The 26,641-nt window shown below is 46.3% G+C and overlaps 1 protein-coding gene across 4 annotated transcripts in view; it reads left to right on the top strand.

The window, feature by feature from the left end:
* Window positions 1-26,641, top strand: part of WWC3 (WWC family member 3) — a 110,241-nt gene that overhangs the window by 23,210 nt on the left and 60,390 nt on the right. For 2 of the 4 annotated variants that reach the window (XM_044937201.2, XM_025276633.3), the window contains exons 2-4: window positions 16,593-16,702; window positions 20,641-20,844; window positions 21,803-21,862. In XM_044937201.2, coding sequence (XP_044793136.1) covers window positions 16,593-16,702; window positions 20,641-20,844; window positions 21,803-21,862 — 374 coding nt within the window. The remainder of the gene's footprint in view (window positions 1-16,592; window positions 16,703-20,640; window positions 20,845-21,802; window positions 21,863-26,641) is intronic. The other 2 variants (XM_006050693.4, XM_044937200.2) reach the window with 1 other exon arrangement.

Genomic DNA, 26,641 nt, shown 5'->3' with positions numbered 1-26,641 from the left:
AAGGAAATGGCAACCCACTCCAGTATTCTTGCCTAGAGAATTCCATAGACAGAAGAGCTTGGCAGGCTGTAGTCCATGAAGTCGCACAGAGTCAGACATGACTGAAGCAACTAAACCACCACCATTATCTGCATTGCCTGAGCAGAGCCTGGCATGTGGCAGGTCCCCAGTGACTATTTTATGATTGTTGTTGGGCAGTAGTTTATTGGATCCCATCCTATTGTTGGCCATTTGGCTTGTTTCCTTTTTCCTGTTATTGTACATAGTACTGTGATGCCCCTCTGTATACATTAAGCTCTTCACCTATTTTAGATCTTGGCCTGGGTGAGTCTTTGTGGGGGAGGTGCTCTGTGCATTGTAGAGGGTGTAGCAACATTCCTGACTTCCGCTCTCCAGACTCAGTAGCACGTCCCCTCCACCCCTGTAACAACCAAAAGTGTCCTCAGACACTACCAAGTGTCCACAGGAGGCACCGTGACCCTTAATTGAGAATCACTGTACTGGTAGGATTAGTGAACCAAAGAGTGTCAATGTATTTTAAGATTTTGAACCTTAAAACATATGCTGCTTGGGGAAAATACTTCCGTGAGCTGTTGTCTGCTGCTTCTCTCTATTCCTTTTCACCCAGTCTCCTTCCCATGAGACATCAGTGTGCTCCCCTGTGACTGTCTAGAGCAGTGCTGTCCAATACAACATTCTGTAATGATGGGATAAGGAATAGTCCATGTCTGCCCTGTCTAGTATGGCAGCCACTAGCTGCACATATTTCTTGAATGCTTAAAACACGACCAGTGCAACCAAAGAATGAACTTTTCATTTTAACTAATTTCAATAGCTAGCCACTTGTGGCTAGTGGCTGCCTGCATGGATGATGCAGGAATGTCCCTCTCTAGGGCACCCTCAAATCACCCACCCTTTCTCAGAGTGGCCTCGCTGAGAGTCAAATCAATAGCAAATTTTGAGGTGACTTCTCCTTGATTGGTGTGTGGTTTGAGTTCAGCTCCTTCTTTTGTTACCTTCCAGCATCCCAGTTAGGAAAGCAGTCTAAGGAAATAAAGCCTAATTGAGACATGAAGGAACGGGGCTGCCCTCTGGCCCCTTAAGCCTGCCTGGAATGTGTTTGCCTATAAGTCCTAGGGGGCCTGATTTGGGAATTCTGACTTGTAGGAGAGACCCGATAGGAAGATGGACTTTTCCCTTAACTCATTCCATTCTCTTCCTTTGCTAGAAGTTTCTTCCTCACTAATCTGTATAGACGAATTCATCTCCTCATCCCCCCCTTTCTCCCTCCATCCTTCTGTTCATCATCCATCCATCCCTCTGTATATCTTTCTTTGCTTCCTTCCTTCCATTGACCCATGTACTGATCCAACTGTTTATCCATCTATCCATCCCTTCATCAGTCCCTTTGTCCATCCTTCATTCCATCCATCCTTTCCTCCATCCTTCCATCTCTCCCTATCACTCCATTTCTCCCTCCATCCCTCTAAGCATAGTGCACTTCTACTATAGGGTCAGTGTCTGTGCCAGGTACTGAGGAGGCAGGACTTCTAGGATCCTTGACTTTGTGACATTTCTGGTGGGGGCATCTGAAGACACTTACCCTTTGATGAAGATTCAGAACAGAGTCTCGGGAGCAGGATTGCCCCTACTTGCAGTCAGATGGCCTCTGCAGGGAAAGGGGGCTGGGGACCCTTGGAGTCAGAAGATGGGTTAAGGTCATCTCAGGGTCGAGAGCATTGGACTGCTTTTGGGGAGGATAAGGCCTGCTCTTTGTGGTCTCATTCTCTGCGATTGGATTGCTGGGCCTTGATGCCCCAGGTATCAGCTGGTAAAGAATCTGCCTACAGTGCAGGAGGCCGGGGTTCGATTCCTGGGTCAGGAAGATCCCCTGGAGAAGGAAATGACAACCCAGTCTAGTATCCTTGCCTGGAGAATCCCATGGACAGAGGAGCCTGGCAGGCTACAGTCCATGGGGTCGCAAAGAGTCGGACACAACTGAGCGACTAAGACTTGGGATGTCCCAGAGCCAGGCAGGCGGAGCCCATTGCTCTTCCTTGGTTTCTGGTCCTGGGAAGAACTCCTTCCTTCACTTGTGTCCCCTCTGCCATCATGAAGCAGACCCCAGGCGCATGATGGGAAGCAGCAATCCAGGGACCGGCCCCATTGACCTTCAGGGTGGTTTGGGGTGACATCTCCGAGCTCTAACCAGGTGGGCTCAGGTGCCAAGTGCTGGTGGCTTTAGGTCTAGGAGATGTGCACCAACAAGTAGTTAAAAAAACAACAACTTGTATTTCCAAAAAAACATGAATTACTTGTCCTAGATGTAGCTTTCTGTTTTGGATGCAGGTGGGCCTTGTGTTTTTGCTCTCAGCAGCCAGCAGTCCTGCCCAGCCTGACCCCAGCTCCCCAGCCAGTGTCCAGCAGAGCATGCGCAGAGCCTCTGCCCTAGTGCCTGCAGTCTGGCGGGTATTTCTTCCTAGTTCCTGGACACTCTCTTCCAGCCCAGTGGTCCCAGCCTGCCTTGCTCGTGCCTGTGCTCCCCGCTGGTGTCTGCCCACCAGTGATGCTGCCGTAGAGACAGTGATACCCCATCCTGCCTCCTTGGGAAGTCTCGAGCCCCTGCGAGGTAGAACCTTTGCAGGGAGAATGAGTTTCCCCACGGGGTGGGCCCACATTAGTGCAGAGGCGCACCTCCCCAGCCCCCCGCCCCCCGGCTGCCCCGAGACCTTCAGCTCCGTGTTTCCTGATGTCCCTGTGGGGGGAACCCAACAGGAACCCGGAAACAATGGCAGTGCTGACTCCTGTTAGCCTTCCCACCTCTTCTCCCTCTTCCTGCTGTCCACTTTCCCTGTAGCCTGAGGGACTTTCCTCCCAAGAAGCAGATAGGATGTCTATGCCCCGCCTCCATTCCTCAGGCCTCCCTGCAGCTTGTGAACTGCAGCCTTGCACGCAGGCTGGGCCCATGCCTTCCAGCAGAGGCTTCCTTGTGACTCACCTGTTCTCACCCCACCTGCACGAGGCCTGGGCAGGTCTCCTGTCTTCCTTGGAAGATCAGAAGTGGCCTGGATGCTCCTTTCTCTAGAGCTGGAACTGGTCTTTACCCCAAGAGTTGGTACTAGGCGCTCTCTCGCCTCTTGCCCTTGGGTGAGGTGCTTTGGGTACAGGGTTCCAAAAACTGGACTTCCCAGACAGGCAGCATTTTGTGTATATATGAGGGCAGCTCTTTGGGTATATGTGTAAACACATTTTTCTAGGGAGGAGAGTGATGGCTTGTCTCAGATTCCCAAAGAGATTGAAGAACTGAAAGAACCAAGAACTTGCCAGTCCCCACATCCTTAGCTGCCACGTATTCCTTCATCCGAGCTTGATGGGTGACTGAACACTTTAGATGTTCAGGCATTTTCCCTTCTGCTTTTATTCATGGATTCAGATGCTGATATGTGCGAAGGGGCATCTATAAAACATGGAATTCTCATTCCCAAAAGAAAACACGTTAAGTTACTGCTGAAGAATCCACATGCCAGTGCAGGAGACATGAGTTCGATCCCTGGGTTGGAAAGATCCCCTGGAGGAGGAAATGGCAACCCACTCCAGTATTGTTGCCTGGAGAATCCCATGGTCAGAGGAGCCTGACAGGCTACAGTCCATGGGGTTGCAAAAGAGTCAGACAGACACAACTTAGTGACTGAGCACACATGCAAAAGGTTGTGTGTGCATCTATTTTTTATTTTTACTTTTTGGTGGTAATTAATGCAAAAAAGGGTGGGTGATAAAATCCTTGAGCTATTTATTACTCTTAGGAGCCTGGTGCAGGACTTCTGCAACTGGGAACAAGGCTCAGGGAAGAGCTTGATGCTGGCAGTATTTGCAAAGCTGACACAGATCAGAGAGTCTGGAGTCGTGTGCCTTCTCCGTCACTGTGTGCCTGGGCCGAAAGGATGGCCAGACCTTCCCGAGTCGCCTCCCCATGTGATGCCATTTCTAAAGAATGTTATTGTTGGGCCTCTTTGCTCTCCTTGGCCAGTGGGGTTTTCCTCTCCTATTTCAGTTGAATTTTCTTCTTCCGTCAATTGTTGCTATTTTTTTTTCCCAAATCCTTCCTTAAAACCTCCCCTTTTGATTTTTAAATATCCCTTCCTGTCTGTTGTACTCAGTAGTAAGAACCAAAAGTTTATAATACAGTATTTTTTTTTTCGAGGAGTATTTTAAATTCCTCTTCTATCATTTTGGTCATATTAAAAATAAGAAGATGGTCATTAGCTTCCCAAACTGTAGTCTCTTTGGAGCAATCATCATTAGCAATTTGTCAGGAGAGTAAGAAGGATAAAGATTGCTGAAAATCTGCATATGGTGTGTATATCCTTATCCTTGGGCTTCCCAGGTGGTGCTAGTGGTAAAGAACCTACCTGCTCATGCAGGAGACATAAGAGACTTGGGTTCAATCCCTGGATTGGGAAGACCTATTGGAGAAGGGCATGGCAACCCACTCCAATATTATTGCCTGGAGATTCCCACGGACGGAGGAGCCCGGCAGGCTGTAGTCTATAGAGTCACACAGAGTTGGACACGGATGAAGTGACTTAAGTACACATGCATGCATGCTTATTCTTATTAAGCTTATTCAGCATCTTAATTTTTAGTATTTTCCTCAGAGATGGTGGTTCCTGGCTGACAGGAACCCTTTATTCTTTTTTTTTAATATAAATTTATTTATTTTAATTGGAGGTTAATTACTTTACAATATTGTATTGGTTTTGCCATACATCAACATGAATCCGCCACGGGTATACACGTGTTCCCCATCCTGAACCCCCCTCCCTCCTCCCTCCCCGTACCATCCCTCTGGGTCATCCCAGTGCACCAGCCCCAGCTTTATTCTTGCCTGGAATCCCTTCTTTGCACTTGATGGACGTGCAGAGAGCCCCCGGTGACCTGTGCAGGAATCTCCTCCTGGTCTCACCAGTTCTTAGGTGCACATCCCTGAGCTCAGTGTCCTCCTAGGTAAAATGGAGGTGGTGATAATGGGCCCACCTTCTTAAAAATCATTGTGCTGATTGAGGAAGGTTTCTCCCATCCCCCTGAGCACAATGTGGGCTCATGGCTGTGGCTGTACACTTTCAGTGGTGTCTGCAAAACCTGCAGGCTGGTGGGCGGCAGCCCTACACATTGAGCATGGTGGTCCTTGTGTGACTGGATACACTCACCTGTAGGTATATCGTGGAGCATTGCCTTTCCAAGTACTGCTGACTGCTCCAGAAAGTAGGAGAGCATTTGTGTCACATGTGCAACAGAAAGAAAAGTTTCATGACATAGTATGTACCGTCCTACCCTTGTGTAGTGTGATATGCTCCAGTATTTTCTTTTTAAACCAAAACACTGATTGGGACTTACTCTGTCCATTTCGGAGCTCACTAATGGGCTGTGGCTATAGCACAAGCATGATGTTGAGTAATGTGACTCAAATACAGAGGATTGGGAATGATGGGTTTAGAGAATGTTTTAATATGTTTAGCTATTTGGAAGACTTCTGGCACGTTGATCAGCCATGACTTAGAATGTGTGAATCAAAATCACCAGATAACAGCTTAACATGAGTGAGATGACAGTCACGTGTGTCCTTGGATTTTTTTTTTCCTTCTCTCCAGAATTTCATATGACTTCGAATCCTGAAATTGTCTCTTCCCACTGTAAATGAAGTACTTGTTAGGAGTCTCAGTGCATGTGTGTATTTATTTTTTAACATACCTTTTAGTAAGGTGTAATTTACATACTGGGGCTTCTCGGGTGGCTCAGTGGTAAAGAATTCACCTGCAACACAGGAGATGTGGATTTGATCCCTGATCTCAGAAGACCCCCTGCAGAAGGGAATGGCAACCCACTCCAGTATTCTTTTTTTTTAAGATTTATATTTATTTGTTTATTTAGCCATGCCAGGTCTTAGTTGTGGCACACAAGCTTTTAGTTGTGGCATGTAGATCTAGTTCCCTGACCAGGAATGGAACCTCAGCCTCCTGCATTGGGAGCTTGGAGTCTCAGCCACTGGACCACCAGGGAAGTCCCCCACTCCAGTATTCTTGACTGGAGAATCTCATGGACAGAGAAGCTTGGCGAGCTACAATTCATGGGGTCGCAAAGAGTCCAACACGGCAAACGACAAAACAACAACAGCAATTTACATACCACAAAAGTCACCATTTTAGTGTAGTTCAATGAGTTGTAGTGACTGAATGCAGCTGGATGACCATCACCTCAATTTGGTGTTAGAACATTTCCATCTTCCACCCCCCACTTTCCCACTCTAGTCCCCGACAGCCTCGGATCTGCTTTCTGCCTGTTTATTTTGGAATGCCTGCTCTCCTGGTTCCTCTTTGTAAATGGCGGGTTCCAGAAATCAGACCCTTGGGAGTCATCATTTCTCCATGCCCCCCGGCTTAGAACCCCGGGGGGCTGGGCTTTTCCCCAGTGGCCAGCCAGCCTGGTTGGGAGCCCAGGGAGGAGGAGCCATTGGGGTCCATCAGGAGTGGGCTAGGTTCTGAGGGCTGGTTTGGGTGGGCACCAGGGGCTTGGAGGAAAGCAGCTGTGGCAGATTGGAAGGCCCCAAGCTGACTCTGGGTCTTCCAGTGAGGGCCCTCCAGCCCACACTAGCTCTCTGTTGTTAGCACTGCGCATCCAGGATGCAGTTGCCTGCCTTTCCTGGCGCTCTGGTAAACACACCCCAAGCACCTGTCCCTCCCAGCCCTGAAGAGGAAGCCTGCATCCACTGCGCAGCAACCCTCTCCCTTGCATCCAGTCTCTCCAGTCTCAGATCTGCACACCTGCTCATGAGCATATTCTGTGGATGCAAAGATGTGGGAGAACAGCTGTTGAGCAGTGTGGATGTATATTGGGCAGTAGGCTGCCTTCACCATCGATTGGGTTGTGTCTGACTCACCCTGTGTGTGCAGCCGAGTACCTAGTGGGTACGCCCTGGAACTCTGTGGGGGCAGATCAGAGCCAGAGGAGGTGCCAGTCTTGCCCAGAGGAAACAAATGCTCTGGGAGATACCGTGTGAGCAGATAACCACGTTCTACTTAGAGTTTTAGGAAATGTCCCAGGAGGAGAGAGGAAGTGCTGAGGCTGGCGCAGGAAAGGACAGCTTACTTCCTGCTGTAGTGGGCTGGGTCTGGACAGGAGGAAAGTGAAAGTGAAACTCACTCAGTCAACAGGCTCCTCTGTCCATGGGATTCTCCAGGCAAGAATACTGGAGTGGGTTGCCATGCCCTCCTCCAGGGGATCTTCCCCACCCAGGAATCGAACCTGCATCTCCTGCATTGCAGGTGGATTCTTTACCATCTGATCTACCAGGGAAGACCCTGGACAGGAGGGATCTGCACCAAATCTTGGAAGATGGAACAGGATTGAGCAGGAAGAGGGCAGGAGGGATGCATGGGAAAGAGAGAGAGTGCTCCAAGTTTGAGAATTGCTGTTCAAGCAGAGCTTGCTAGGCAGGCGGGTGGACAGACTGGGCCAGGGGCGTGGGGGCAGTGGGTGTTGAGGGAAGGGAAGCAGTTCCCTGCCAGAGGTTTTATGCTCTTAGGAACCTGGCTCTTTCCAGATCCCCCCCAGAGGCTTGTGAAAGACAGTCTCTTGCTCACCCCTCCATTCTAGCACCTCAGTCCCAGGATTTTAAACTATGTTGTTCCACTCGTACAGTATTATACTGCCACATGAGAATAATGATCACATTCCCCCAGGTTTTAGAGGAAAAAATAGCATGGAAGGAAAATGTATGTTTATGCAGTATGTAATAAGTGCCCCAAATCTTTGTATTGGTTACAGCCTTTCAGCTCCACCACCCCATAGTAAAGATGAGAAAACTGAGGCACAGCCAAACAGTCATTTGCCCAGGCTCGTCCTCACTAGTAAGTGCTTAAAAATATAGTTGCCTCAGTTGGACTTTTTTCTCCCATGACATCTTTACAAGTTGTGGCAGTGTCCATCCATTGTGGACAATGGACACATTGTGACAATCACACATTGTCAGTGTGATTTAACAGAACATACACTGTGAAGAACCTTACACTTACTTAGTCACCGGTTTGTGGTCTTTTTCAGTTGTTGTGACTTCTGTTCACCAGTGTGTGAACCTGTGTGATTACAAAGTGGTAAGTGCTGTCAATAACAGAAATATGGACAGTGGTCCTGCTTAACCCTTCCCTCTCCAGGCTCCATGGCGGGAGAAGGATAAGGTATCCAGCCATCTCCCTATACTTGGCTAACATGCTCTGAATCACTAACGATGCTCACATAACCAAATAAGGTTAAATGTTCAGACTTCTTGCAGGTTCTGAGTATTTCTCTCCTTTTTCCAGATCTCCAGATGTGTTAGTTAGCTGACTGTTCTAACAAACAACTCAAAGTCTCAGTTGCTTAACAGAATAGAAGTTTGTTGCTCATGTCAATTTAATGATTTAATGTGGCCTATCAGGGTGGAGAAGGGGCTCTTCAGACTCTTTGATCCACCCAGACTTCTTCCATGGCTTGGTTCTCTCAGCTTCTCAGGTTTTGCTGTTGTCTTACTCCACCCATGCTGCTGTTACAGAATATCACAGTCTGGTTTGCTTGTAACCAACGGACATGTTTTTCTCACAGTTTGAGAGGCTGGAGATCAAAGATCAAGGCTCCAACATGGTCAGGTTCTGATAAGAGCTCTCTCCATAGTTCAGAGCCAGCAACTCCTCATTGTGTCCTCACAAGGTGGGAGTGTTATGGAGCTCTCTAGGGTTTTCTATAAGGGCACTAATCCTATTCCCAAGGGCTGCACCCTCATGACCCAAACACTTCCCTCAGGTCCCACCTCCTAATTCCATCATGTTGGGTATTTCAACATGAATTTTGGGGGACACATATTCAGACTATAGCAGTCATTCTCTGCTGAGTTGTTTGTTTCTGGCTGACAGAGAAAAGATGTGAGAGAGCATGGAGGGTCCTTCCAGGAGCTTATGGGACAAGCCTGGAAGGGGTGTACATTACCTTTGCCTGAAACTCATTGGCTAGAGCCTGGTCATGGGGCTCCACTCAGCTACACGAAGGCTGGAGAATGTGATTTTTCTGTGAGCCCAAGAGGAAGATGAAGCGGAGGTTTGGTGGAAATGTTTGCCTTGTTCCTACTCAATTGCTTTGGGTAACAAAAGTGGACTTATAGGAGGGTATAGGAGGGTAGCCTTTAAATACGGAGAGGGTAGTGGCACCCCACTCCAGTACTCTTGCCTGAGGAGTTCCATGGACGGAGGAGCCTGGTGGGCTACAGTCCATGGGGTCACGGAGAGTTGGACACGACTGAGTGACTTCACTTTCACTTTTCACTTTCATGCATTGGAGAAGGAGGTGGAAACCCACTCCGGTGTTCTTGCCTGGAGAATCCCAGGGATGGCAGAGCCTGGTGGGCTGCCGTCTATGGGATCGTACAGAGTCGGACACGACTGACGCGACTTAGCAGCAGCAGCAGCAGCCTTTAAATGTTGGCTCACCTGACCAAGCAGAACTGTTTTATTGTTGCTAATGAAAGTTGCATTTGCCATGATTCTCAGGGGGTTCTATGACCCAATTGATACCCCCTCTGGGATTTCAGTAACAGTGACTTTTTAACTTGAGTGAGTTGACTGTGGTCAGGTTCCACCTCCTTTCAGGCTAGCCAGCCCATTTCTCCACTGCAAAAAGCTGTTCCCTTCCGTTCACCATGCTACCTGGCTTTGCATGCAGAGGTTCAGGAAGACAAATGCATCCCTAAATGATGTTTGGTCCCTCAGAATGACACTTAGACAAATCTCAGTGAGATATATCTGGTTGAGGCATCAAAGATAGTGGAAACACTTGTTGCCACTGAAACATTGAGTCTGCTGGTGGGCTTTTGTTTTTTAAATCAAAGATGGTGGAGACTGGAATTCTCCTGCAGTTGCAGTCTTGTGCTACTGGGGGAAAAGGTTTTTACCTGCATGTGATTCTCTGTGATCATTTGTCTTGTGGATTCACTGCTATTCATGAAACCTGTGTCTCCTCTTCCCCCAAGATTTGTTTGAGGAGCTGTTTGCTCTTCAGATTAGCCTGGGAATCTGCCTGTGAACTGTAAGTGTTAGTTTTTTTTGTTTGAGTCAATGAAAAGACAGATAGTATGTAATTTTTTTAAAAATTCTTAAGCAAACAATCATTTAACAAGGAAATCACAAATATAATTCAAGAACAGTTCTAAGACTCATCACTAAAATTGGGTCACTCATTGAAATGTCAATTGTAGTGTTTAGTCTGAGTTCCAAGTATGATTACTCTTTACCCTAAATTCTAGAATTAAGACTAGATACAGTTGCCAAATCAAGTATATGTGTACTCTAAATAACTAATAAATGTGATTTTTTGAGTGGCTTCTTAGGACTAGTGTGGCGGGCTTGTGGTACATTCATTGCTGTTCTAGACTTGATAAAGAAATGAGCTTCTCAACTTTTGGGGGGGTGACCACCATCTCAGGGAATCATCCAACAGCTCTGGACTGTGCTCATCAACGTTTTTGTGTAATTTCCGTGAGTTCAGGGACCTGTTCAGTGCTCAGTGAGAACCCTGCTCTCGGGTGTCAATGTTATATACCACTAAAGTTGGAGAAGCGCTACCACTGCAAAAAAGGTAAATAATCCAAGTAAATACCTGTAAAATCCAAGTAAAAAAATGCAAGTAAATCCAATTACTACCAAGTAAATAATCACAAACAGCCTGGGTCCGTGGTCTGGGTGAGCTCTGAAACTTGTTGTAAGCTAAGTATATCAGAAAAGGTAAATTTCTTGAGGATTGGTTTGGAATGAAGTGGACATGAATCGTATACTCTCTGAATTGCATATTAAAAAAAAAAATACAAGCCTGAATGGAAACTATACAAATTATCTTGGACTTCCCTGGGTGTACAGTGGATGAGAGTCTGCCTGCCGATGCAGGGGACACAGGTTCAATCCTGGTCCGGGAAGATCCCATGAACCTCAACTACTCAGCTGCAATAAGAGGAACCACTACAATGAGAAGCTCGTGCACTGCAACGAGAGAATAGCCCGTGCTCACCACAGCTAGAGAGAGACCTAGTGCAACAACATCAACAAAACATTATTTTGTTCCAAGAGACTGGATAGTTTCGCAAAGGTCCTGTAGGATTACTCTGGTCTCCTTTTGATAAAGAAAATGTGTTCAGAATTGGTGTTTACACATAGATACAGAGAACAGAGTGGGAGGGAGTGGGGGAAGGACTAAATTCAAAGATGTCAACTGGATGGTGACTGATGGAAACTAAATTTTTGGTGGTGAGTGTGCTGGAGTGTATACAGAAGTCACGATATAATGTACATAGGAAAGGTATTTAATGTTTTAAGCCAGTGTTGTTGTTTAGTTGTTTAGTCATGTCCGACTCTTTTGTGAACCTGTAGCCCACCAAGTTCCTCTGTCCATAGAATTCTCCAGGCAAGAATACCGGAGTGCGTTGCCATTTCCTTCTCCAGGGGATCTTCTGGACCCAGGGATCTAACCCGGGTCTGCTGCATTGGTAGGCAGATTCTTTGCTACTGAGCCACCTGGTTACCTCAATTTTTAAAAAAGTCACCATTAAGAAGGTTGTATATCATCCAAATGAATTCATTTGCCTTCATGGACTGAAGAAGAAAGAATCAATGATTATACTTTGCTCACTTCTCCCTGCTCTCACTTTCTGCTGCTCACCTTTATTTTCCTGCAATTCGAGGTAGTTGATGTCAGATATTCCAGCCCCCTGAGCCCCACTGGGAGGGAAGAATGCATGGTTTTTGAGTCGCTGGGCCACGGGCTCCAGCCCTGCTCGCTGTCATGCTGCAGTCTCATGGTGGCTATCTGCTTGGCAGAATAATGACCTCTTCAGATGTCCACATCCTACTCCCAGGGACCTATGATTATGTTGCCTTCCATGGCAAGATGGACTTTGCATATGTGACTAAATAAAGGATCTTGGAATTGGTGGGGAGTGATCCTTGATGATCTGGCTGGGCCAATATAATCTCAAGGGGCTTTATGAGCAGAATAGAGAGAAGCAGAGGGAAGGCATCCTGGAAAAGACCCTACTGGCCGTGGCTGGCTTTTAAGATGCTGGAAGCCATCACAGATGCCAGCAGTCTCAAAGCTGGAAAACGAGAGAGAACAGCTTCTCCCTAGGGCCTCCAGAGAATGCAGTCTATGGACACCTTGGTTTTAGTTCAGTATAATCAATCTGGGCTTCCAGTCTCCAGAGCCGAAGGATGACACATGTTGTTTAATGTCACCTACTTTGTGGCAGTTGGTCACAACAGCAGAAGACTAGTACAGTCTGAAGCAAGTCTGTTGGAGGTGGAGGGGGAGGCAGGAGGTGGAGTGGATGGAGCTGGTCTCCGTGCTGTAACTCAGGAGGCCACACCCAGCCAGCAGCACCCCATGAGATTCATCAGATCACCTCCATTTTAAAGATTAGGAAACCGAGGCAGGCCCAGGGAAAGCAGGAATGACTTATCCAAGGTTTCTCGGCAGTTTCTCTGGGAACTGGTAGTGACTGAGATGGCCCAGTGCCACTTCTTTTTTGTTGTTGTTGTTTTATGTTTGGCTATGCTGGGTCTTTGTTGCTCCATGGGCTTTTTCTCTAGTTGTGGCACACAGGCTTCTCACTATGGTGGATTATCTTTTTGCAGAGCACAGGCTCAGTAGTTGTGGCGCAGGGGCTTAGTTGTTCTGTGGCGTGTAGGATCTTCCTAGACCAGGGATCAAACCTGTGTCTCCTGTGTTGGCAGGCAGATTCTGTACCACTAAGCCACTAGGGAAACCCCCCAGTGCCACTTCTTAAAGAGCCCTACAGGATGCAGCAGGCAAAAGGGAACAAAAAGAAGCCCATGTCTGCGTCCTCCAGATTCTCCCCCTTCTTGTGGACCAACTCTAGTAAGAACAACCAGCAAAACGTATTCATTTCCTCTGCCGAGGCCAACAAGAGCTGTTTGAGAACTGGGGAAGTCAGCGACTCCGGGTCAATGTTGCTCAGATAGGAGGAGACTGGGGAGAAATGACCACATGGGGGCTTCGCCTTGGGGAACACTGAGTGCCCAGCCCCTCAATTCATCACCCAACTCCTCCACATTCTGAAAATCCCGGGGCACTTATGTTGTGCGCCATACCTGTTTGTTCCACGAGTGAAGCATGCTCGTGCCGTCCAGGTTTGTCCTGAGCCCTTGAACAAATGTATTCAAGAGATCCCCGCAGGGTGATGAGAAAGCCCATTTCTTATTCCACTGCTAGGAGCATGTGCTGATGTTAAAGCAGTTTGGCAGTGTGCATCAAGCGTTTGCTATAAGCTCACATCCATTATTTACAAGAAAGAACAGAACATTGGAACGTGCCTAAATTGATGACTTGAGGTTCCTGGTAAAACAGTTACAGTTCACTGCGTGTGGCAGAAGATTCTCACATGATATAAAGTGATGGTGACAGAGACTTAAAGGACATGAGGGGAAAAAAAATGAGCGTGTAGAATTGTATCTAGTGTGATGTCAGCTGTGGAGAAATGTAGGAAAATAAGCTAAACCATCAATCCGGGACTTCTGGATCATGGGTGCTTTTATTTCCTATGCTTTATATTTTACTATCTGAATATTTTACATTGGATTTACGATAAAGAGAAAAGAGCTTCATATCCTTTAACCCTGTAAGTTTATTTCTGGAATCTTTCAAAGAAAATTATTGTAAATACAGTTTACAAGCTGTATGCACAGAGATGTTCCCTTCGTCATAGTTTTTTAAATGAAGATATAATTCATGTATACCATAGAAGTCTCCCTTTAAAGCATGCCATTCACTAGTTCTTAGTGTAATTACCCCCTAAAGGAAGCCTAACCTCTTAGCAATCACACCCCATTCCCACTTTATCTCCAACCCCTGAAATCACTGATCTGCCCTCTGTCTCTGTGAATTTGCATGTTCTGGACATTTTTCGTAGATGAATGCATACAGCATATAGCCTCTGTGTCTGGCTTCTGTCACCCAGCACAGTAACTTCAAAGTTCATCCATATTGTAACGTTTGCCAGTACTTCATTCTTTTTTTATGACTGAATCACATTCCATCCATAGACCACATTTTATTTGTCCATTCATCAGTTGATGGCCCTTAGTTGTTTTCATCTTTTGGCTATGGCGAATAATGCTGCTGTGGACATTCTTTTGGGTGGATATATATTTTTGTTTCTCTTAGGTATACACATAGGTGTAGGATTTCTGGCTTACATGGAAACTGTTTGTTCGACTATTTGAGAAATTGTTGAAATGTTGAATCATGAATACTTACACTAGTGGAAATTAGGAAATAATATATCTATTAGGAAATAATGTATCTATTGATTATAGGAGAATGCTTGTGTTGTGTGCTTAGTCGCTCAGTTATGTCCAGCTCTTTGCAACCCCATGGACTGTAGCCTGCTAGGCTCCTCTGTCCACGGGATTTTCTAGGCAGGAATACTGGAGTGGGTTGCCATGCCCTCCTCCAGGGGATCTTCCCAACCCAGGGATCTAACCTATGTCCCTTGTGTCTCCTGCATTGACAGGTGGATTCTTTACTGTAAAATATATTAATCCTCCTTCCCTTAATGAACAAAAGGTTTGTAAAAATGCAGCGTACTTATTCTTAGGCCAGGTGCTGGGGGTCAAAGGCAGTTGAGACAGGGTCATCGTTCTCTCAATCTGCTGTTCGGATTTATCCATCTATTTATCAGGATGACACATCCTCCAGGGGCTTCCCTGATGGCTCAGCAGGCAAAGAATCCGCCTGCAGTGCTGGAGACACGGATTCGATCCCGGGGTCAGGAAGATCCCAGGAGGAGGAAATGGCAAGCCACTGCAGTATTCTGGCCTGGAGAATTCCATGGGCAGAGGAGCCTAGTGGGCTGCAGTACATGGGAGTCACAAAGAGTCAGATACAACTTAACGACTCAACAACAACAACGACACAAATTAAGTGAGCGGGGTTCAGCAGCGCTGGAAGAGCAAGCTTCCCACCTATGTTTGTTGACTAAATGGGGTCATATATATAAGAAATGCTTTGAATGCTCCTGTGCTTGGCCATTTTCTCTAGGCTTATGCATGAATCTAGAATAGCAGAGATGTGCTCAGAACTCAGTTTCTATCTTCAGGTGACACTGTGTTGCGATTTGGTCCCATTCAGGACTTGAGTCATGCACAACACCCTGCCGTTACTTGTTTGACTTGGAACCATGCCACCACTATCCCATTCCCTACCTGTAAAGGAACTGTGCTGTGGACGGTGGTGTTTGGGGCCGGGACAGAGGGTATGCAGTAGGCTCATCTTGTGATGTTGTGGGGTTTTGAGCGCATTGTATTTAAGAGGACTTCCAAGGATGTGTTTTACTTTCTATATGTATATTTCTGTTTTGATATTGACTCCTAACTTCTTAAAACCATATGTTTAAAATGAAGATGAGACCAAGCAGCGTTGTTCTGATGGTGTTGATCAGTTTGTAAAAGCTGCTGAGAGAGACAGAACTTTGTTGTCAAACCAGTTTGGGGAAATAACATGTTCAAAATTCATACTGGTCTTGTGGGGTTTGGCAGTGGTTGTGGTGTCTCACTTTTCTGGGGCGAGAGACTGAAACAGAGATGTGGGAAGATTGAGTTAGTGAAATTTAGGTTATCAGATTCTCATGCATACCAGTCACTGTGCATTTTTAGAGACAACTGAATAGATAGCTGCCCTGACTCAGACAATTTTAGGGGTGGCCTGTTTTATACCACAGCTGTCCTGTCAATCTCTGTGATCATGGGGTGTAGGGGAGGGGGAGGTTCTACTTATCTGGAAAACCTTTCCTTTATCTCTCTGTGTCAAGCCAAGCTTTCCTGGATCAGATTGACTTCAAGAAGAAACGTCTGTAGACAATATGCTTTTGTTGTTTTTCGCCAGAAAACAAAGAGGATCCTTTGCAGTTTCTGACTCCTACTGAGTAAAGAATCCAGGCAGTGTTTAGTAGGCATCTCCTTGTATCATTACCATGCTTGTTTGGCTTTTTGCCTTTGGTCAGTGGTAAACATTTAACTCCTTTGCTTATGCCCGGTGGGGGTTGGGGTGTAGAGGAAACTTACAAATACATTTTAAATACATTGACACTGTAATGTACAGAAACCGAAAGTTGAGACCGGGGAACACTTGTCAGAGAATAAGAACAAAACATAGGTGCTCTCGTGTTGTGGCAGAGCCACATTCCATTGTCATCAACTCATTAAGCATACAGCTTCGAAGATGCTTGTTTTACCTGTTTTGTAACTGTCAATATCTGTTTTCACTGGTATTAAGGTTGCGTTGTGGGATAGTCATGCTTTTAACCGTGAGTATACTGATACTGTTACTGATGATTATTTAGGCAAAGTCAGTGAGTTAATTTTCCAACCAAATAGTTGGAACAAAAGCAGTCAATTTGTTAAGATGATACAGAATTTTGTATTGAAACCAAATTCTAGAGTCCGCTTAGCAAACTTAGGTGAAATTGACCTCACTTTCACATTTGCTTTCATAATTTTATTTTGCAGGATAACAAAGCCATTGACCTTTGCTGACTGTGTTGGGGATGAACTTCCTTTAGGATGGGAAACTGTATATGATAAACAAATTGGAATTTATTACATGGACCACATAAATAGTAAGTAGAATGCCACGCTTGGGTTGTTATATATGATTGAGTTTTCATGTTGATCTCACAGATGCTAGGAACTCTTTCTGTAGAGTGAAACAATTGTTACTCTCCAACACAGCATTAAAATGGATTTTATAAATGTCATCTGAAGTCTTCATTAGCTGAGTTGTTCAAAAATTGAAGCGATTGTACGTTGGCTTGTATGTTGCCCAGGACTGCATGGAATATGGTGAATGCAGAGTTTGAATACCTAATAGAAGGAATAAATTTTATAAATTTCCCAGGCAGTCTGGTAATAGAAATCGCTAACCAAATGAGGAGAGTATTTCTTGCAGAGTGGAATTTACAAGTTCTTGGAACAGTAAATGCCCACATGATTATCTGAACTTCATTTTGTCTTATCCCTTTGATTTTTAACTGTAATGTGCCAAATCTTTTGGAGCTTTGGGAAGGGAGAAAATAATATAAAGACCACAGCTAAAATCACAGGTCCTAGACCCTGCCAGCCTTCTCTGTAGAATTGTTGGGAGCAGTGGTTCTCATCTGGGGCTGGCGTTACCTCCAAGGGACACTTGGTGGTATCTGGGGGCATTTTCAGGCACTCAGCCTGCAGTGATTTGGCTCTTACCCAATGCCTGAGCAGAGGGGTGAGTGTGGCCTCAGCCTTGCCGCCCTCCGCGGTGGTTACCCCATGGGCAGGAGGCCTTCTTAGGCGGATCCACTGCTGACAGGTTGGATGTGGTGCTTAGCAAGGCTGCACCCAGGGGCCACGCTCCCCTGGCCTGGCTGCCGAGCACCTCAGGGCTGCATGCGGCTGGAGTTTCTGGCCGTCTGGGCCACCTTCCCCTCAGGTCAGGGCTCCACTGTCTCCAGGCCCTGGTGGCGTTACTGAACGGCACAGGCATTGGCCTTACATGACTTTTCTGGAAAGCCTGCCAAGGCCTAGGACCACCTTGTGCTGGCTTGTCTCTCGTAAACCCTGCTCTCCTCCTGCTGTGTCCCCTTCTTTGCTGTGGGTGTGCCTTTCTCGCCTGCTCACTGAGTCACAGCAAGTTTTACAAAGCACCCCTGCATGCTGGCCACTCAGGAAAGTGAGACCCAGGATCCACCCTTAAGGATTCGATATGACACACTAGACATGGCCACGAACCTGGAAACCAAGTAATCACCAAGGACTTTCTTCCAACCACCTTGAGTATAATTGGGGTGACCCAGCACCATGGAGGATGTGGCTGAAGACGTCATCTCCAGGGTCATGCCACCTCCTCTCTCTGACACCTTCAGAGAACCCAACTTCTTTTTCTTCCCTGAAGACAAGAAAGATTTTTATTGTGATAATGGGCCAAAGACCCCATTCCAGAAAACTTGCTCCTGAGAATCAAGCTGTTTTTTTCTGTAGATTTATTTATTAATTTTTCTTTTTTTTTTTTTTTTTTTACTGTGATGGGTCTTCGTTGTGGATGTGGGCTTTCTCTAGTTGCAGTAAGCAGGGGCTACTCTCTAGTCATAGTGCTCAGGCTTCTCATTGCAGTGGCTTCTCTTGTTGTGAAACACAGGCTCTAGGCACAGGGGCTTTAGTAGTTGTAGTGCATGGGCTCAGTAGCTGTGACGCACAGGCTTAATTACTGTGCAGCATGTGGAATCTGCCCAGACCAGGGATTGAACCCATGTCCGTTGCATCGCAGGGAGAATTCTTAGCCACTGGACTACCAAGGACACTCCCCTGGAATCTTAACTCTTACTAGCACAGATGTAAGGGGAAAGCTCTTTAAAGACAGAGAACCTGAGGAGTCACATGTTAAGTTGGAACTGCGCAGATTGACAGTGCAGTGAGGGACCAGAGGGGCCCTGGGCTGGTCACCTTCGGGGTTCCCAAGACCCGTGGCCCTGGACAGAGTGTGAACGATGCCTGTCGACCTTAGTAAGTCTGATGCCTAAATTATCATCAGAGACATCTGGGCACTTAAAACAGCTGTGGCCTCCCCCTGCCTCCCACCCAGGTCTGAACTCCAGGGCTAGATCAGGACCCTGAGTTTTGTTATTTTTTATTTCTTTTAAGACCCAGAGAGGCTTTCCAGGAGGGGCCCTGGGCTAGCATTGTGAAAGAGGATAGGGGATGTTTCTCGAAGGAGATTTCAAAAGAAACTTACTTTAAACATCCTAGTGAGTGCTCCTGTGTATGTGTGTGTGTGGTGGGGGTGGGAGTAGAGATTACATAGAATTTACATTTGTAACCATTTTGAGGTGAGATGCACAGACCGTAAGGTTCACCATTGAAAAGTGTACAGTTCAGTGGCATTGGGTGCATGGAGTGTTGTCCAGCTATCACCTCTGTCTAACTCCAGAACATTCATCATGCCCTGGTAAGACCTTGTGCTTTAAAAGAGGCTCACGTGGTATAGAATCCGAAGCAGAGTTGAGAAGGTGACTGTGGCGAGCACTCAGAGGATGGCTTTTGGTGGGATAAGGCAGGCAGGTGTTTTGGGAGAGAGGTTCTGAGAGTCTGATTGAACTAAGGGGAGAAGGAGGGACGTCCCGGCATCAGTCACTATTATACACAGGGGCAGGAATGGCCAGTTCTGGAGTGCCCATGAAATAGACTGCGTGAGGGATGAGGGGCAGGTGTACTCTGAGGGTAAGTTCCCGGTTGGCTTAGTGGGTCGATGAAGATGAAGCCACTCATTCCAAGGGGGCAGGCGGAGAAGCAGGTGCTCGTCAGTTTGGCTTCCTTTGGGTTGCTGTGGTTTGGGTAGCAAAAGGGCGCTGTGTGAGACTGAGTTGTTTTGGACGAGTGACTCAGAAGTACTTTGCGTCCGTCCACATGATGCCTCTTGGAGGCAGGGGGAAAGAAGAGACGTGCACTCGGGAGAAAGGTTGGAGCCAGAGGTAGACGTGAGCCCTTTGGGGAGCTGGTTGAATGACAGAGCCAGAGCGGCAGGTGGGGGATTTATAGGAAATCCACGAAGGACGCAGAAAGTTCTGGTCTGGCATGGGAGGTAGGAGAAGGGGAGCAAGCCAGTCCCAGGTACAGCAGAGGCAACAGCAGCCCAGGGTGAAAAGGCAGGGAGAGAAAGGTTGTATGTATCTCTTAGTTTGAGAGTGATGGGCTCCTTTGGGTTCCTGTCCATCAACATTTACTCATAGCTAGTGGGAAGCTGCTGTATGATGCTAAGATGCTACTGCTAAGATGCTTCAGTCGTGTCCGACTCTGTGCAACCCCAGAGACGGCAGCCCACCAGGCTCCCCCATCCCTGGGATTCTCCAGGCAAGAACATTGGAGTGGGTTGCCATTTCCTTTTCCAATGCATGAAAGTGAAAAGTGGAAGTGAAGTCACTCAGTCGTGTCCGACTCCTAGCGACCCCATGGACTGCAGCCTACCAGGCTCCTCTGTCCATGGGATTTGCCAGGCAAGAGTACTGGAGTGGGTTGCCATTGCTGTATGATGCAGGGAGCTCAAACCAGGGCTCTGTGACAACCTAAGAGGACTGAGATGGGGTGGAGGTGGGAGGGAGGCTCAAGAAGGAGGAGACATATGTGCACTAATGGCTGATTTACATTGTATGGCAGAAACCAACACAGCATTGTAAAGCAATTATCCTCTAATTAAAAATAAATTAAAGGGGCACTCTTTCCTCTCCCTTCTGAAGTCTATGTGAGAAGCTTTCTGTCTTTTTTACTTTAATAAACTTTAAAAAAATTAATTTAAAAAAATTGTCTGGTATCGTCTTCCCCTACGCAACTACAGAGCTTTCTTCTCGACCCAGGCATGGCTGTGTTGATAGGAGGTGACCCCAACTCTGGGAGGGTTCAGCATACAGATGCTTCCATGATGTACATCATGGTCAGTCATTAACTTTGTATTGATTAGTCACATAACTGCACAATTATTCAGCCTAAAGATTGGACTCGGAAGACCCTCATGTTCTTCCCCTTTCCATTTCAGAGCTGACCCAGATTGAGGATCCCAGAGAGCAGTGGAGACGGGAGCAGGAACGGATGCTAAAGGAATATTTAATTGTAGCCCAGGAGGCTCTCAATGCCAAGAAAGAAATCTACCAGATTAAGCAGCAGCGCTTCGAGCTGGCCCAAGAGGAGTACCAGCAGCTGCACAAGATGTGTGAGGACGACAGCCGCTCGTACACCAGCTGTGAGTTGAGCATCCCCCTCCAGGAGCACGTGGGGCTTCCAGAGTCAGGTCTCTGCAGACCCTAGTCTCTGGAGACCCTGGGCGCAAGTTGAGCAAGACAGCTGCGTAAAGTGTCTGATCGCCTACTGTTAGGTAGTCAGCCTCCCATGCCCGCATCCAATGGTCATGCCCTACCACTCCATTGGCAAGTGTTTGTCAGGTGCCCACTCAACACGGTGGAGCTGAGATAGGAGAGGCCCCTGCCCTTCTGGAGTTTCCATGTAGGGAGGGGGGGCAGGGAGAAAGCAAGCAAGCACAGTTTCAGGTAGTGACATGAAACCACCTCCCGACTCACATTTGTCAGCGTGGAAAAGGGCTTCCCCGGAGACCCCTGCTCGTCTGGGGTGATCCTGGGGAATTCCTTACGATGCTTTTATTGCTCAGGAGCCTCCACGCATGTCAGGCCCCTGTCTCTTTATAGCATCCTTTCTTGCGCAAGACACTGAAGGTGGAGAAACTCAGTATAATGTGGGGAAAGCAGGGAACTCTGCCCAAGTAAGATGGATGCACACTGATGTTCTCCAAAGGGAACCTCTCTGAGTTTCAGAGCCTGCCAAGCTTGGGCTCCTGTTGTTAGGACTCAGGAGATGCACAGGAACAGAAGGAATCACTCAGAAGCCAAAGCTTCTGGTTTCTGACCCATTCAGTCACTGCCTGAGCCAGTCCATTCTCGACAGAGTTGTCACACTTAACCGCCCACTGAAGATGTGCGTGGCTGTGACTCATCCAGTGGCAGTGAGCTTGGGGAGAGTGTATGAAGTTGGTACCACTAGATTTTATCTTATAAAAACCTAAATCTGGTTGAGACTTGGAGGGACTTACCTGTGACGTGAGTGCCATGTTGCCAGGCTTGTAGCCCTGGTGACACAGCTTTGAACGTTAAAGACATGCTCAAAGCTTTGTTTATCCTGTGTTGCAGGTCAGAATGGAGTTGAGGCGAGGGGGCCAGACATCTTTTTTACTGCAACTGCTGTCGAAGGTGAATAAGCCATACAAGCTGTGGAGAAGAGAGCGGTGAGGGTGGAGTTTGCCCCCTGTAGCAGGAATTTAGGTAGCTGTGTTTCTATGTACCATGAAAGATTGCAGGCTCAGGTATGATGGTGTGTAGTTTCCAGGCTGCTTCATCTCTTGCCCTTCACCTCTTGGTATGTACTAGGTTTTTTCTTGTTTGTTTGTTTGTTTTACTGTCCATCAGAATGTGATGGGTCAGCTCCATGCTAGTTTTTAGGAAAAGCTGGTTTCTTCTTAATTTTCTTTATTTGTCATCTTTTTCTCTGATTTTGGTATCAGGATAATATTGACCTCCCAGAATGAACTGGGATACGTTTCCTCCTCCCCAGTTTTTGGAAAGTTTGTGTGGGATTGGTATTGATACTTAATTCATTGGCAGGCAAATTCTTTACCACTGAGCCACCTGGGAAGCCCAGTGTTGATACTTTCTTAACCGTTTAATAGAATTCACCCGAAAAGCCATCTGTTTCTTTGTAGGAATGTTTGTAACTATAAATTCATTACCTTTAATAGACATGGGCCTGTTCAGGTTTTCCTGTTTCTTCTTGAGTCAGTTTTGATGTTTGTGTGCTTCAAGGAATTTGTCTCTTTCATCTAATCCAAAAATCAGTAAGCTTTTCTGTAAAGGATCAGATAGTGAGTATTTTAGGCACCATAGGTCATATGGTCTCAGGTGCAACCACCAAACCCTGTTGTTACACTGCAAAAGCAGCCAGACATGACATGTAAATGACGTGTGTGGTTTGTTCTGATAAAAAGTATAAAAATAAGAAACAAGCTGAATTTGGCCTACAGGGAATCTGCTGACCGCTGATCAAGCTGTCAAGTTTTTGAAGTTTTCATAGAATTCCCATGTGATTCTTTCAATGTCTAGACTCTGAGCTAGTGTCCTCTCTTATTTGTGATAATAATAATTTGTGCTTTATTTTCTTAATCAGTGTAGCTCAACCTTTATCGATTTTATGTAGCATTACAGCAAACTGGATTTTGGTTTTCTGTTTTCTTCCCCTATTTTTATCGTTTTTTAATTTTTTTTTTTTTATTGATTTGTTCTCTTTAGTTTTTCCTTCATTCTGCTTAGTTTGGCTTTAATTTCTTTTTCTGCCTTCCTAAAGTGGGAGCTTAGAGCATTGATTTCAGACCTCTCGTTTTCTCACATAGCCTCTAAAGGTATAAATTCTCCTCTAAGTACTACTTTAACTGCATCCTACAAATTTTGGTTCATGTTTTATGAACCAAATATTCATACTATTTTCTCATTTTCTTTGTGATTTCTCTTTTGACCCATGGATTGTTTTAAAAGTAAGCTATTGGAACTTTTTAAATGTGTGATGTTGTTGATTTCTAATTTGATTGTGGTCAGAGACTAGACTATGTAAGATTTCAGTTTTTGACGTCTATTGAGATAACTTTATGGCTCAGCATATGGTCTCTTTTAAATGATCTCGTGGAATTGTGCCTCCAGGTTGCATTTGGCTGAAGCAGTGGCTTAGAACTGTTTCTGAGAGTATAGTTAGTGATTCTAAACCTTTCCAAAAGTTGCTTGGTAGAAGTAGGTTGGGCCATATAAAACTGTCACTTTTGTAGCTTAAAAAGGGTCAGTTATTGTCAGTTTCATATGATTCAACATAATAGAGTGTTTCTTCCCAGGCAACTGGTCAGGTTTGGTTAGGTCTCCAAAGAGACTTGCCCATCAGTCTTGCTAAGAATTGAATGGAAAAAGAACATAACAGAAGAACCTGGTAAGAAGTTTCTTGCCAGCAATTGAAAGGAAAAATTAGATGACGAGAAGGTATGTCGGACTTCCCTGGTGGTACAATGGATAAGAATCCACCTGCTAATGCAGGGGATACAAGTTCCATTCCTGGTCCAAGAACATTCCACATGCCGCAGGGCAACTAAGCCCATGCGCCCTACAGCCCGTGTTTCATCACAAGAGAAGTCACCGCAGTGAGAAGCCTGCGCACCTCAAGGAAGAGCAGCCCCCGCTCTCTGCAATGACAGAAAGCCGATATGCAGCACCGAAGGCCAAGCACAACCTAAAATAAATAAATAATTTAAAGGGAGAGAGGAGGTATGTCTATGTACTGGTTACTGTAATGGTGTAGCCAGGACTTCAGTTGCAGACCATGTGGGGACTCAGGACTGGAACCCTTGATGCAAATATAGGAAGACCTAGTTGCAGCCTATGGGATTCCACACCCAGCTGGAGGGGAAGACTCCCGGAGCGTCGCGGAGCCTAGAGCATAAAAACATCCAGGACTTGTAGTCCTCTGGAGTTGAGACATCCCTCAGCATCAGTTTTTGTATTTCCATGGACTTTTCCCTCCCCAGACATTTGGGGAAATAGGGAGATGCAGGTAATTTCATTCTTCCCGTGCCCTGTAAAATTTTATCAATGCCCAGTAAAAAAGTAACAGTCCACATGCTGTCTTTAAAGTCGTGTATGAAGAAACATTGAGTCAAGGAAGGTGATGACTCTGTGGTGTTGATTTGAGATCCTGAGACTCCACCTCCCAACCCACAAGAGGTGACTGCATAGACTCCATCTCTGCCTCTACTCATGTAGTAGAGGAGGCCAGGTGGGGCCTCCCTATTTTCATGAAGGGCTGGAAATGCCAGTGGCTCTTCCTAGAGCCTGTCTCCTCAGGGAGAAAAACTGTGAATGGAATCTAGGAATTAATCCAAGCATTTTATCAAGTAGCTGCTGTTCCTGGGTTTTCACCAAGCTCCTTCAATTTGCCATTTAACCTGAACTCCATTGAGGCTACTTCTGTTACATATGACTCAGACAAACTATTTCTGGCCACAGGCTCAAGTTCAAGACAGTCATTCTGGTGGCTTGTGCTATAACAGCCCAGACCTCTGTAAGGTCTGGGCCCATGTCAGGAGCTGTTGGTGGCAGGATCCGTGGCATACCTGGGCCCCTGTTGGCCACCCAACAGGTCTCACATAGCCCAGATCACTCACATTGTTAATCATCCAAAGCAGGGAGGTGTCTCTTTGCTTAGGTACTGGCAGCAGAAGGACCTTGGGACTTAGCGCCCGTAACGTCCTTCATTGGAAGTGACTCAAACTAAAGGAACCATCATTGAATGGCCTAGTGTTTTCCTGAATTGTGACTGCAACATCATGAAGCATTGTAACATGGTGATGTTACTTTCCTTGTATACACAAGAAAAAATATTCAGTAGACTGATCTTCTTGAAGGTTACACCTCCAATGAATGGTAGACCTTGGATTTGAGCCCAGATCTTTTGGTGGAGCTAGTTATCAGTGCTGTGTATACTATTTTGGAGACATGGAAGAGTCAGCTTGGAAGAATGGATCATGTGATTTTGAAACAGCCTGCCCTCCCATTGTTCAAGTGACCCGGAAATAAGGACCGACTGTAAACTGACAGGTCGTCTGGCAATTTCACAGCACCTGAAGGGACACGTGACAGGCAGGGTGCTTTTTACTTCTCGATTTCCTCATGGCCCACAGTGGGATAGCCAGACTAGTTGTTTAGTTTTCAACAGAGAGTTCCTTAGCACCTGGTGTTGGGGGGACACAATTTATCTCTCACGGCTGCTTATAGCGGGGAAATGAGGCAATAAAGGTAAACAGCCATTTCTAATATTGGCGCAGAAGGGCATGGGGGAGAGCAAACACTCTCTTCCACAGCCTTCACAGATTTCCCCCTGAGTTATGGAAGTCCACAATAAAACTCTTGTTTGTTGGAGAGGAAAAATTTCACATCAATATTGGGCCATCTGGTGTCTGAGAATATCCAAGCCTTAACCTTTCTTGTCTCTGACCAAAGCAGAGTCTGCTTTGCTGGCTTTGAGCAGACACGTCCCCATGAGACTAGGAGCCCAGGTCAGCTATAGTTCTTTGTGCTCAGGAACTAGCTGACAGGGGCCCTGGTCCTGTGTGATGCTCTATAGAGCCCTGCCATTGAACTTCTCTACCATAGACTCAGTTTCTGAGACACACCAAGTACTTTCTCTGCAGCTCCATCTTGTAGTGTTTTCTCCTACTTTTTTCATTGCAGTATGTTTTTCTGTTTATCTTCTTTTAACACTAAATACATTCGTTATTTCAGAAACTTTTTTTTTTTCATTCTTCCTGAGAAATTGGCCTCCAGCTGCATTCCGATGAAGTATGTGACCATTGCAGGACCTTTTGGAAAGAATTCTTGCTTGGGGTAAATTATAGTCTGAACCACGGGTCAGCAAAGTTTGGCCCACAGGCTGAATCCTAGGCACTCAGGGTGTTGTGTAAATAAGCTTTTATTGGGACCTAGCCAGGTCCATTCACTTAACCATTGTCTGTAGCAGGTACAGGAGCAGAGCTGAGGGACTGAGACAGACAGAGTATGACCCACAAAGCCAGAAATATTTACTATCTGGTTCTTTGCAGAAGAATTGTCACACAGTGGTTCTCAACTGTGGCTGCACTGGAGGAAGCTCTTGAAGGGCTTTTAAAACATCTTACAGCCTGGTCCCTACTCCCACCCCCTAGACATTTGGATTTAATTGGCCTTGACTGGGGCCAGACACTTTAAAAAAAAAAAAAAAAAAAGCTTCCCAGGGGATTCCCAGAGTTGAGATCCACTGATCATGACTCTTTCTTCCAGTGGCAGGAGTATGACTTGTTTGTTCCCCAGGCTCCTGGGATCTCCCAGAATCCTCCAGCAAAAGTCTCTTCAGTGCCTGGGAAAAAAAGTCAGCCTTATCTCCGGTGAGAAAGCGCTGACCTGCCC

This window comes from Bubalus bubalis, chromosome X (assembly GCF_019923935.1).
Source record: "Bubalus bubalis isolate 160015118507 breed Murrah chromosome X, NDDB_SH_1, whole genome shotgun sequence".
NCBI classification, from domain to species: Eukaryota; Metazoa; Chordata; class Mammalia; order Artiodactyla; family Bovidae; genus Bubalus; species Bubalus bubalis.
The sequence above is the reverse complement of the archived record's forward strand: the minus strand, read 5'-3'. Positions and strand labels throughout refer to the sequence as shown.